Source organism: Rattus rattus, chromosome 6 (genome assembly GCF_011064425.1).
Source record: "Rattus rattus isolate New Zealand chromosome 6, Rrattus_CSIRO_v1, whole genome shotgun sequence".
Lineage (NCBI taxonomy): Eukaryota > Metazoa > Chordata > Mammalia > Rodentia > Muridae > Rattus > Rattus rattus.
The window spans coordinates 32,809,309-32,822,318 of NC_046159.1; the positions used below are offsets into that span (position 1 = coordinate 32,809,309).

At 44.7% G+C, this 13,010-nt stretch overlaps 1 protein-coding gene across 2 annotated transcripts; it reads left to right on the forward strand.

The window, feature by feature from the left end:
* Window positions 1–5,549: 5,549 nt before the first annotated feature.
* Window positions 5,550–9,420, forward strand: Ghrl (ghrelin and obestatin prepropeptide). 2 transcript variants are annotated; one of them, XM_032905910.1, is made up of 4 exons: window positions 5,550–5,712; window positions 6,284–6,397; window positions 8,356–8,464; window positions 9,283–9,420. In XM_032905910.1, the coding sequence occupies exons 1-4, from the start codon at window positions 5,605–5,607 to the stop codon at window positions 9,300–9,302; spliced, it is 351 nt and encodes a 116-aa protein (XP_032761801.1). In that variant the 5' UTR covers window positions 5,550–5,604; the 3' UTR covers window positions 9,303–9,420. The 2 variants fall into 2 exon arrangements, with proteins under 2 accessions (XP_032761801.1, XP_032761800.1); XM_032905909.1 differs by having other exon boundaries at window positions 5,551–5,712; window positions 6,281–6,397.
* Window positions 9,421–13,010: the final 3,590 nt, after the last annotated feature.

A 13,010-nucleotide genomic window follows, 5' to 3' on the forward strand; every position in this document is an offset into this window, starting at 1 on the left:
CAAGCACCCACATCAGACAGCTTATAACTCCAGCACCAGGGAATTCAACACCCTCCTCTGGCCACCACAGGTCCTTGCACACTTGTGCACAAACCCACACACAGACATACATGCATACACATAAAAAAAGATAAAATTGTAAGGGGGTGGGGAGCACATAAGGAAAGCATTTGAAGCCAGTCTCTGGTCTGTATACATACCTGCACATACCTACATACACAAAAAATATTAAGCTACATAGCTGGGTATAGTGACACGTGTTGATAATTACAGCTACTCACAATGAGGCCTTGGGAGGATGAGTCCATCAGTTCAAAGAAGCCTGAAAACAGCAAAAAGTTGTCCCTGTCTCCCCACCCATAACAAGGAGGAAGAAGAAAAGGAACCACCAAAAGTAGTAGCACATGTCAGAATCCAACTCATGCAGGAAGAAAGACAGAAAGGTTATATTATGAGACTGATCTCTAAAGTAAGTAAGGCCAGACTTTATTAGCTCCACCTTAAATACAAAGGGAAGAAATAATAAAAATGCTGGAAACAGGTATTAGCAATCAAAAGGAAAGAATCAAGTGTCTGCTTCTGTCAAATAAAACAGGCTTTAGGAGAAATGTCATCAGAGACATCCAAACATGATAAAAGGATCAATTTGGGAAGACTTAACACTCTAAAATGTGTCTGCACTTAACAGGAATTTCCAGACACTTGAAATGGGAACACTGCAAAGAAAACATCTACAATTTTAGTCTGACATCAATCCTCATTCAGTAACAGAACAAAGAGACCTCAGAACATTTATAGAACATATAAACCATCCTTATATCATATTCTACCCAACATTTATTTGCTCCTACAATATTCATCAAAACAACTTATGGACCTTAAACCCCAAGCACAAATATTAAACTCAGCCTGTTGGGGTTGGATCTCCCGAGTATATGCCTGTGTTTCAAATATGACTGCAAGTGCCAGAAAAAGGCATTTTGACTCCCTGGAGCCAGAGTTACAGTGGTTTCTAGCCATGCAACAAGGAACTGAATTCAGGTCTTCTGTAAGAGCATTACTAACTCTTAACCAGGAGCCATCTCTCCAGCCAAATATTTTTCTTTTTAAAAGGATGCCAGCAAAATGGATCAGCAGATTAAGGCACTTACTGACAAATCTGAAAACCTGAGTTTGATCCCTGGGTTTCGACATCTGTGGAAAGAGAACTGACTCTCATAAGCTGTAACCTCCACATGCTGTATGCCCATACATATCACACACACACACACACACACACACACACACACACACACACACACACACACACACACACACACACACACACACACACACACACACACACACACACACACACACACACACACACACACACACACACACACACACACACACACCACTCACACTTCCCACTAAAGAAAACCAATGCTTTTAGGCACATGTTTGATTTCGGGTCTGAGAAGGAATGCACACAATGGACTTGAAGGATCTCAGTAGAACAGAAAATTGTTCAAAACCTGAGTCATTTCAAAGTATCCAGAGTTTAAAAAAAAAAAAAAAACTGAACAGAATAAGGTGAAAAGCCACCATGTACAGTAAATTGTTGAGTTCGTGTTAAGAAAAAAGCATTATCGGTCCCCAGCTCCAAAAAAAAAGAAAAAAGCATTAGTCTTTGAAACTTTGAAAATGAGTAAAGAAATAGAAACCGACGTACTAATCTCTTGCCTTCCCTGTGCAAATGGCACACCCAGGTAATAAAATATTGTGAATGCACTCAGAAGTCACTAACTACTCGTGAGTCCAGATCAGGCAGTGATCTGTGGTAATTACAATGATTCTGTGCAAAGTCTCGGGGAATTTGAATAATGGTGACACCTCTAAAGCCCTACAGGTAAATCTTGTTCTTAAAATATCACAAAAAGGGGTTGGGGATTTGGCTCAGTGGTAAAGCGCTTGCCTAGGAAGCGCAAGGTCCTGGGTTCGGTCCCCAGCCCCGAGAAAAAGGAAAAAAAAAAATTACAAAAAGAGGTCTGGAGAGACAGCTTACTGGTTAAGAGCATATAATGCTCTTGCAAAGGACAAGAGGAGTTCAGTTCCTGGCATCCATATCAGGTGATTCAAATCTGCCTTCAACTTCAGCTCCCAGGGAATCCATCATCTCGAACCTCCACAGGCATCCACACCCATATGTACACACACCCACACCTACATAATTAAAATAAAAATCTAAAAAGGAAAAAAAATTTATAAGAAGAAAACAATTACTGAGGACATTTGTTGAACTAGTTTACTGGGCCCGGCTGAAGACCTTTGGTATCAAGTCTAAAGATGAAACTTGAAAATCCTACACTCATGAGCACCCTCCCAAACGCCAGCATGCTTTAGTCCACATTGGCACTAGCTAGCAATTTGAGGCTATGGCCCTGCAGGCCTAACCTAGCACTGAGAACCTGGTGCTAGATAACCAACAACTCAAGTCACCTTTAGGCTGAGGGCAAACACTGTTGGACAGACACTAAAGACAGAAGGGCTGGGGCTACAGTACTAAGATAGTAGAGGCAGGAAAGCCAGTGGGATATACTGGGCTTTGAAAGGAGACCAAAGAATGCCAGCAGGATCCTTCAACAACACTGCAGACACAGAAGCCTGGACACTGCAGAGCACTTGGAGCAGGCTCAGAACAAAATACCCACTAGATTTAAACACTATAAAAGTAACAACTTGTTGTTAATCACACATTACAGTTATATATGTGGTTGTCAACATGGCTACATCTGGAGTCAACTAGAACGCAAGCAGATAGGCACACCTGTAAGGGATTTTTTTGGATTGAATCATTTAAGGTGGGAAGACTGACCCTAAATCTGGGCCACACCTTCTGTTGGCAGCCCATATAAAATGGACACAGAAGGAAGCTTTTGCTTTTTGCCTGCTTGCCCTCATTCTCACTGACAAGTTCATCTATGCCTTGACCAAAGCACTGCTTACTGGCATTAAACCTACTTCTGGACTCAAATGTAGGTAAAAGACCAGCTGACTTTTCACACCATGACTGAACAACTAATGGATTCTTGGCCTTTCTGTCAAGAGACACTCATTGTTGGACTAGCCAGATCATATCCTATAAATCATTCTAATGAATCCCCTTTAGGGGATAGAGAGATGGCTCATCAGTTAAGAGCACTGACTGCTCTTTCAGAGGTTCTAAGTTCAATGCCTAGCAACCACATGGTGGCTCACAACCATCTGTAATAGAATCTGATGCCTTCTTCTGGTTTGTCTGAAGACAGCTACAGTGTACTTACATAAAATAAAATAAATAAATCTTTTAAAAAAAAAGAATCCCCTTTAATAAACATAAGTTCATTCTGTTGTTTCTGTAGAGAACCCTAATAAAACATACATTGAAATTTAGTCCATCTGTTTTGGTCTTGGTTTTATTTATTAAGAATGGGGAGTTAGAGCAATCACCTGTCCTTTCTAGAGCTATATAATCTCTCCCAAGCATCCTATTGGTAGGATGAAGGTACATTTCCTAGCTCCTCTTCCACAGACATGGGCAGGTCATTAGATATTTTCTGGCACCTCTTCTCTCCATTCTTCCATCAACAGACTGTACTCCCTGCTAATCTATATTCTGGATGACAAGGTATGTGACTAGAGGGTTCCAGCTCTGTCCCTGGATAGTTAGCAACTTGTGTTTGCTCATCTGTGGCTTTATCTAAGATCAACAGCAGTACCTCCTGCCTCCAAAGGCTTCCAGTGGCTGAGTGGACAAGCCTCATATCTCAGCCGATGTCTGGTCACCATGCACAGGCTTTCTGTCCTCACAGACCGGAGGGCTGCAGGTGTTTTCCACACCACCTCATCTTTAGCCCCTGTGGGCCCCACAGCCAAGGTTTCTAAGTTCAGGTGGGTGACAAGCTATGGAGGCACCTGGTAATACAGTTACGTTGGATTTCCAGCTACCTCTGCCAAATGGTCTTTTTCTCACAGGAGTTGCAACCCAGCCCATTCCTCACCTGCACCAAGTGTTCCTAAAGAGCCCAATCTCCTCCAAAACTTCATAGTAGGTCAGGATATCATGGGGGCTCTAAATCATTTGTCCTATTGTCAACAGCCCCTAACTGGATATCCAGAGTGACCCATCACTGCAATGACACAATTACTGTGGCAGCAGAAACAGGTCAGAAAGCAGTGCTTCAGAAGCCAGGAGCCTACACTTCCCCAGGGACACATCCTATTTTTCTTTATCTTTTGTTTTTGAGACATGGTTTCTCTGTTAGCCCTGACTATCCTGGAACTCACTCAGTAGACCAGGCTGGCCTCATACTCAGAGATCTGCCTGCCTCTGCCACTGCCATGCCCTATTTCTCTTAAGAGCATCATAGGAAAGTATCCTAATTACTGTCCACTGTCAAAGCTATATTGCAGGACTCCTACACCAGGTCTACCTCATCTGCATCTCCACAACAGGCATCCCTTGTGCTAGAGCCTTGATACCTGCCAGAGGACAGAGAGGCAAGCTGCCAGGTAAACAAACACCAGAATAGGCTGGGGTATGGCCGAGTGAAAAATGCCTACCAAGTACAAGGCCATGGGAACTATACCCAACAGTGCAAAATCAAACAAAGACAAAATCAACCAGTAAGACCAAGTAAGACACAGAAGACCAATAAAGCATGGCCATTCCCTGACACTTGCTCCTAGGGATGGCAGTTCAGTTCATTTTCAGGAACACCCCAGGAGCAGGTCTCTATGTGATCAGTGTGTGGAAACACAACAGAATCAGTAGCAAGGCAACTGGACAAATCTTCAAATCCTCCTGGTGGCAACACCATCTCACATGGAGGCAAGTCATACCACAACTAACCAAGACCTGAGCACCTCACCTGCCAGCCCACCACCAGGGCCAAGCCCACAAGAGGACCACAGAAAAATCAGGAGCTAGTGCCCCACCCAAAGATAACTTCTCAGGGCACCTGACCTCCACTAGTTGTTCTTTAACAGTGAGGGGAAAGAGTACTTAGTTCTCAAGGAATGCAATACTGCCCACACAAACTACACAGCCTCAGAGACGAGGCTGCCGGATGTGAACAAACACAAGGCTTCCTATATAAGGAGCAGCCAGCCAGCAGGCACCACATCCCCAGGCATTCCAGGTAAGCACTCTCTGCTGTCTGTTTATGTATGTGTATATGTGTATGCATGAACATGTGTGCTCGAAGGGGTCTAAATTATTCAGCACTGTCCCCCCCTCCCCATTTACTTTCTCTGGGTGTCAGTGAGCTCACTGAACAAAGACAACGGTGTAGGTCAGCCTCATTGGCTCCAACGGGCTCAAGATAAGCAACACTGAAATGGACAGCCCTCCAGCACATCAGGCTCTGCCTCGACAGCTTAGAAAAGGCAGTTTAGCCTTTGGCTCTCCCACCCTTGTAAGATGGTGACAAGAGAGCCTTGCTTCATTCCAGCAGTCCTATCCTTACTTCTGAAGCTTGCTGGATTCCAACCTGAGCAAATTCTAAGGCATACATCATGGAGACAAGTAAGCTAGCAGAAGTCCCTCTCTCCCCCAGATCATCTGTCCTCACCACCAAGGCCATGCTGTCTTCAGCGACTATCTGCAGTTTGCTACTCCTCAGCATGCTCTGGATGGACATGGCCATGGCAGGTTCCAGCTTCCTGAGCCCAGAGCACCAGAAAGCCCAGGTAAGCCTGTCTCCCCAAGTTCCACATCTATCCTGGTCAGTGGTCTGTTCCAGCCCTATGACCAGCAGCAGTGGCCCCATTTATCTAGGTTTCACACCTTCTCACAGTATAAAGGGGCCTCTGGATGTGACCCAATTCTGCTTTTAGGATATGCAGATTTATACTGAAGAGAAAACCAAAGCCAAGTATGGTAGTGCACACCTGTAATCCCAGCATCAGGAGATGAAGACAGGTGGGCCTCAAATTTAAGGCCAACCTGGACTACATAGTGAGACTATATCTCAAAAAAAAAAATTTAAATTTTAAGAAAAATAAAGAAGTCAGTATGGTGGCATATGCCTTTAGTCCCAGCACTCAGGAGGCAGAGACAAGTGATCTCTGTGAGTTCGAGGCCAGCCTGATCTACAAAGTGAGTCCAGGACAGCCAGGGCTTTGTTACACAGAGAAACCCTGTCTTGAAAAACAAAAAAAGAAAGGAAGAAAGGAAAGAAGGGAAGGGAGGGGAGGGAGGGAGGGAGGGGGGAAGGAGGGAAGGGAGGAAAAGAAAAGATCTTCTTTTCCTTTCCAGCAGAGAAAGGAATCCAAGAAGCCACCAGCTAAACTGCAGCCACGAGCTCTGGAAGGCTGGCTCCACCCAGAGGACAGAGGACAAGCAGAAGAGGCAGAGGAGGAGCTGGAAATCAGGGTTGGTCCCCAGGCACCAGCATATTCTTGTAACAGTAAAGGGTTTGGGGTGTGAGGCTTTTCAAGCTATTCAAGGATTAGAGTTCAGCACCAACAGCTCCACAAGGGACTGTTTCAAGGGTAGCAAGGGAGCAGCCATAAGCAGCAAAGACAAGCAGATTTCGAGGGGCCACAAGGAGCCAGGAAACACTGATGAAAATACAGAAACAGAAGAAAGCCTTCTGTTTGTCCCAGGGGCTTCTAAGGCCTGCCCTGGTGATGGGGAGGTAGGAGGGCTGCTAGTGCAGGCTAGGCTGGCTAGACCATATGTGTGGGCTAACGGAGCTGAGTTTACTCTTAAGAGTCTCAGATGGGCAAACAGCTTTGGATTGGGAGAAGGGAATAAAGGGACCATAGGTGCCTCTCAGTAGCTCATCTAGGATTCCCCCGGGAACTGGAGGTAGCACCTGACAATGCCAGTCCCTATACTCTGTGTCTGCATGCAACAACTTCATCTTCAAACACAGCAACCGTGATAAACTGGGAAGCAGGAGACACAACCTAGGGCTTCACAACTGCTAGGCAGGTGCTCTGCCAGGGGCCACATTCCCAGCCGGTCTACCTTTATCATGGACCACTTACTCTATACAAGGCCTGCAAGCTAAATAAGCTGGCATTACTTGCTAAATTTTGTAGATAAGAAACACAATTTGAAAAGGTCAACTCCCTTGCCCAAGGCTACCAAGTCAGGATTTGCTACACTCCTTCTCCCACCTTCCTCTCAGTCAAGGACAAATGCCAAGATCACTAAATTGCTCTCTGACCCTCTCTGGAACCTAGGCACCTTCTCAAACCCTTGGTTCCATGGGGAGTATGACACTTAAAACTAATTCCTGACTCACCAAGGTTCCTTCACTAACACAGCATGGACATAGTCTTTTTTTTTTTTTTTTTTTGGTTTTTTTTTCGGAGCTGGGGACCGAACCCAGGGCCTTGCGCTTCCTAGGCAAGCGCTCTACCACTGAGCTAAATCCCTAACCCCATGGACATAGTCTTATGAGACAACCCAGGTCCACAACAGGCCTGAAGAGCCCTGTATTTAGTTCTCATAGAGAACTAGGATTAACAGCATTTCCTAGCCTCTGTGATACTCAACAGGATCCAAACATCTGGCCTGCATACGAAGTACTGGGCACAAGGCAGATGAGATGGGCTGGAGCACACTGGGCACAGAATGACCCATTTCCTCCCATCTGAGACTATACCTCTCTTTAAAGTTTTTTTTCCCCAAAATCAGGTCTAGAGACAGAATGCCAACCACCCCACTGAACAGCTGGGTCCTGAATCGAGGGAAAAGGGACTTTTCCAGGCTGTGTGAAAACCTGGAACGCTGCCACCTCTAGCAGCCCTCCTAATGGTTACATGGGTTTCTTTCACAACAGTTTGATGATGGACCAGCTTGTGGTGACAATAGAGTGTGAGAAGAAAAATTAGCATTTAATAAAGAGAAGGCTAGAAGGGGCCTCCTAGGTCCATAAAAAGGCACAGTGTATACCCTCCCCCCAACCGAACATACTGCTCCCTGCTCTTATCTCCTGTAAGCGAAAACAAACTACAGAGAAACAAACTACCATCTGCCTTAGAAGCCTAGTGTATCTGGTCCCTAGCAGCCTGATAGTCTGTGCCCATGCTAAGTAAGGACTTGGGGCTAAGCAGATTTCAGAAAGAGTCCTACTTTCTAAATCCTTGGCTATCACCTTTGTTTGTTATATAGGGAGGTCACCCGGCCTCTCTGGGCTTCTGCCATGTGTACAGGGTGAGTACTAGACCAGTTAGCAACACTCCTGGTTCGAGAATTACGTTCACAAATCACTCAGATACCCAGATGGCTAACATGACAAAGCCTCCCTGGAGAGATTGGGGTGTTTGAAGCAGGGCAGGAAGGATGAGGCCTGAGGCCCTTCCAACCCTACCTTCTAGTTCAATGCTCCCTTCGATGTTGGCATCAAGCTGTCAGGAGCTCAGTACCAGCAGCATGGCCGGGCCCTGGGAAAGTTTCTTCAGGATATCCTCTGGGAAGAGGTCAAAGGTGAGTAATCTGAAATGGAGCTTAACCCTATTTTATGAGTTATACAAATTTTCTCCCCTAACCCCACTCTTCAGGTTCTAACCTTCCTGACTACCTGTGGAAAAGGGTGCTAAGCTGGTATGTGTGGCAACCCAGAAGGGCTGGCTTACCAGGTCCATCTTCAACAGCCCTGTGTTCCAGGGACTAGTGTCAACTAGCTGTTAGGTCCCACCTGAACCTTAGTTCTTTTAACTATGAGGTAGTGCTGATGCCTATTTCCAGTGTCTCAAATTATTTAGCTTTAAAGCATCTTTACAGTATAACTTCACTAAGGGAAGCTGTGACACAGTGGCACTGAAAATACCAGCAGACACATTAGAATCTTAGGTGTGGTGTGGGTGGTGTGTGTGTGTGTGTGTGTGTGTGTGTAGTGCTGGGATGAAAACCTAAGGCCTTATGCATAATAGACAAGCACACTACCACTGAGCTGCACCCCTGGTTTTCAGTACACTCTTACTTTGTGAAGAAGATACCCAAGCTTTTCCATGACTGAGAAATCAAAAATCTTAAGAACAAGTTGCATTCTTTCCCTTAGCACTTCTTCATGAATATAGCAATTACATATACACATACCTCACCGTTCTGATGAGAAAGCAAGACTTGGGGATGAGGACACTCACCCAAGAGCACATGCAAATGCCATCTTCTAAATCCAAGACCAGTGGAACATACCCCCTCCCCATCAGGACATGCTTGCTTTCAGCATACCATAGTATGAAAGTCACTTTTGATGACACAGGCAAGATGGTAGAACACTGACTTGATCTCTTGTTTTCCAGAGGCGCCAGCTGACAAGTAACCACTGACAGGACTGGCCCCTGTACTTTCCTCCTAAGCAAGAACTCACATCCAGCTTCTGCCTCCTCTGCAACTCCCAGCACTCTCCTGCTGACTTACAAATAAATGTTCAAGCTGTATACCAAATGTTCAAAATGAGAATTTATTTCATCTATATGGTAAAGTTCACATTTTACTTAAAGATTATTGGAACAATGAAATGAACAATGCTTTAAAGTTTGTGACCCATGAGAAAAGGGGGGAAAGAAGCCTCAGCAAGGTAGGTGAGCATGCCTGAAAACCAAAAGAAACCTTGCTCATTCCAATTGCAGGTAGCAGGACTATATGACAGACACAAGGGTCTAAAGGTAGAGGTTGGAGGCCACAAACACAGTTTACCACACAGCAGAACTTTCTGAGAAATAAGAGCTACACTGGGAGCTTCCAAAAAGCCAGACCTGTCTGGGGTAATCAGAATGCATGCCTGGCAATGGCTCTTGACCATACCCACAGGGCTGAGTAACCACATTCTCCACTCATCAACTCCTGGAGAAGTCTGGCAAAACAGATGTCCCATGTGCTCAAGGCTAGCCACTGCCTAACACAAGGTCAGATGTCCCAAAACATTTCCCAAATTCCAGCTCACAGCTCATGAGCCTTGATCCCTAAGTCCTACAGTTGTAATTCCAGTTGAGACACTAATTACTCTCACCTTAGTACAAATCTTTAGAACATGTCCCGAAGTCCAGTGATATTAGATGGAATCCATAACTAAAGGAAAATCCCAGAGATAAGCTCTCCAAATTCCTTGTACAGTGAACACTTAGGATAAATAGGGAGAAGGCAACACTGCTGCAGTAGAAACCACATGCCCCCTTAAGGGAAGCTTTGACCACTCAGAATCCAAAGGCATGAGATGAGCAGGGCACACCTGGCAGGCACTCTGAAATCTAAACATGACCCCCCTGAGGAACTGTGGTGCTCCTTGCCATTACTATCTGGGAGTTCCTTATAAATGAAAGCTCGGACCCATATCAACTCTTCTCCAAAAGAACCCTTTAACAAAGTCCCCAGAGGCTTTGACTTGCTTAGAAGTCCTAGGAACCTATTCAAACATAGCACACAGAGCCAGGTGGCTGTAAGGTCTTTGGCAAACCTGGAAACAAGACACACAGATGTCCACTGTGCTTAGTTTTTGTCAACTTGACACAAGTTATAATCCTCTGAGAAGAAAGACCTCAACTGAGAAGATGCCTCCATCAGATTTCTTGTTAAACAAGTCTGTGAGCATTTTCTTGGTTAATGATTAATGTGGGGAGGCCCAACCCACTGTGAGCCTCCTAGGCAGGTGGTACTGGGTTATAAGAAAGCATGCTGAGTAAACAAGCAGCAGCAAGGCAGCAAGCAGTATTTCTCCAGAGTCTCTGTTTGAGCTATCTCCAGGGTCTTGAATTCCTACCTTGGCTTCTCTCAGTGGTAGACTGTAACCTGTGATCTAAAATAAACCCTTTTCCCTCAAGTTGCTTTTGGTCAAGGTGTTCTATTATAGCAGGAGAAAAACTAACCCAGCCAGCTTCTCTCATTTTCCCTCCCCTGTCTTTTTAACACTCACTGGTATTAACTAGGTTTATCCCTAATATACACAGCAGCACCTATCTCAGAATAGCACAGGCAGCAAGACTACTGTCACAAGTGATCACTGTAGCATACTGGAGAGCAGATATGAAGGAAGGGACTTAGCAAATGGAGGGAAAGAACTTGAAAGGACAGCTGGTCACATGAAATAAAATGTATCCAAATACATGATTAGGAGACACCTTATGAAGAAAATATCATTACAAACATGTCCCCACATCAACTCCCCTCTTTTTCTTTGTTCATGGTTGTTTTGTTTCCTTGCTAAGTTACCCAGGGCTAGTGGCTTTGAACTACCAACCTTCCTACCTCCCAAATGCTGGGATTGTAGGCATGTACTTAGCCTCCAGGTTAGTTTTCTTCAACCCACTCCTTCATGCATTAATTATTAATTTCACTAATTTAAGGGTCCCTGGAGTAAGGAGCCTATATCTCTAGAGGGAACAAGGCATTTTCAAGAAGGGAAAAAATTTTCCTTTAAGATAAAACTTTTATACCCCTGACAGTTTGATGCATGCCAATTGCCAGTTGCCCTTACAAAGTAAAATGAAAGTACTGAGAGTAAACAGTTAAGTATAAAACTCCCAAATCAATACAAAGTGAGGGAAACACCCAAAACACTGCAAACAGAGGATGGGGACAACCACCAGAACCAAGTAGGAAGAAAGATGAAGCCAGAGAACCTGCTACAAATTTGTGGTCTACGATCCATGACAATCACCTGACCGTGTGTGCAGACACAGGAGAAGAGAGCCTGCTTATCCCATTAACAGCTTCATGTCTAGCTGAAGTTCAAGGATACCTCAAGCACAAGGGTAGGGTGCTGTGCCATAGAATATAACTTGCTTATTATTAGCACAAGCATGGGAAACCCTGGGTCAATCCCCAGTACCACAAACAAACACAAAAAGCCCCACTAAAACAAAAACAAAACAAAAACCTTAAACAGGGGCTAAAGATATAATTCAGTGGTTAAGTGCACTGGCTGCACTTCAGAGGATCTGGTTCAATTCCCAGCACCAGCACGGTGGCTGACAAACCCTCTACGACTCCAGCCCCAGGGGATCCAATGCCCTCTTCTGGCCTTCATGGACACCAGGCACACGCATAGTACATAGGGAAATAATGCAGGAAAAACACCCATAGAGATGAAATAAACAATTTAAAATACCATATAGTATAAAATAACTGACTGTAACAGTGAAACAAATCTCACTTTGTCTGGAAACAGTTCAAAGCCCAAAACTCACACTGTAACTAACTGAATCACTAACACCACCAGGTACAACACTGCTCTCTTTTCTTCTGAACTATGTACTCCCCAAAGGCTAAGCAGCTATATAGCACACCCAAGTCTGCAGGAAAGTAACATGGACATCTCATTCCAAGGCAGCAGACTTTTCAGACATAGCTATGAGAACATAAGGGTGTTCTCATAGCCGCTTTAATCTTACAATAAGTTGACAATATCTCCAGACATTCCCAAGTATGTTGGTTAGTTTGTCAACTTGACACAAGCTAATGTCACTTGGGAAGAGGGAATCTCAATGGGGAAAATGCTCCCATGAGATGTGTATGAAGGCAAACCTACGGAGTACTTTCTTGACTCATGATGGATGTGTGAGGGTCCAGCACACAGTCTAAGTAGGTGGGTCTCAAGTTGTATAAGACAACAAACTTAAGAAAGTCATGGGAAGCAACTAAGCGGCATTCCTCCATGGCCTCTATTTCAAGTTCCTATCTCAGTTTCTGCCCTGACTCCCTTGATGGATTATAATCTGCCAGGTAAAATAAAGCCTTTTTTCCCCATGCTGTTTCTGGCCGATGCTTCATTACAGCAATAGAAAGAAAGAGGCATAGAATACCAAACTGACTAGACTAGGCCCCTGCATCATTTAGACAATCTAGATACACAAGATGAGCATAGGATGGGTAGGTGGATTATGGACCATCTGGGAGCCAAAGTCTGGGAGAGATAAAGCAGCATTTGGGCAAGGTGGTAGGTAGTACAGTGGGCAACAGTAATGCCCTAGAGTGAGGCTAGTAGTGCCTCAAAGATATCAAGGGCCTGCTGTAAAGATTGCTACAATATAGC

Bases quoted from the DNA above. Each gene is read 5' to 3' on its own strand.
- Ghrl (XM_032905909.1), top strand. From the start codon at position 5,605: ATGCTGTCTTCAGCGACTATCTGCAGTTTGCTACTCCTCAGCATGCTC. The intron at 6,398-8,355 runs GTTGGTCCCCAG...CCTACCTTCTAG, and splicing joins AGGAGGAGCTGGAAATCAGG to TTCAATGCTCCCTTCGATGT. The intron at 8,465-9,282 runs GTGAGTAATCTG...CTTGTTTTCCAG, and splicing joins CCTCTGGGAAGAGGTCAAAG to AGGCGCCAGCTGACAAGTAA.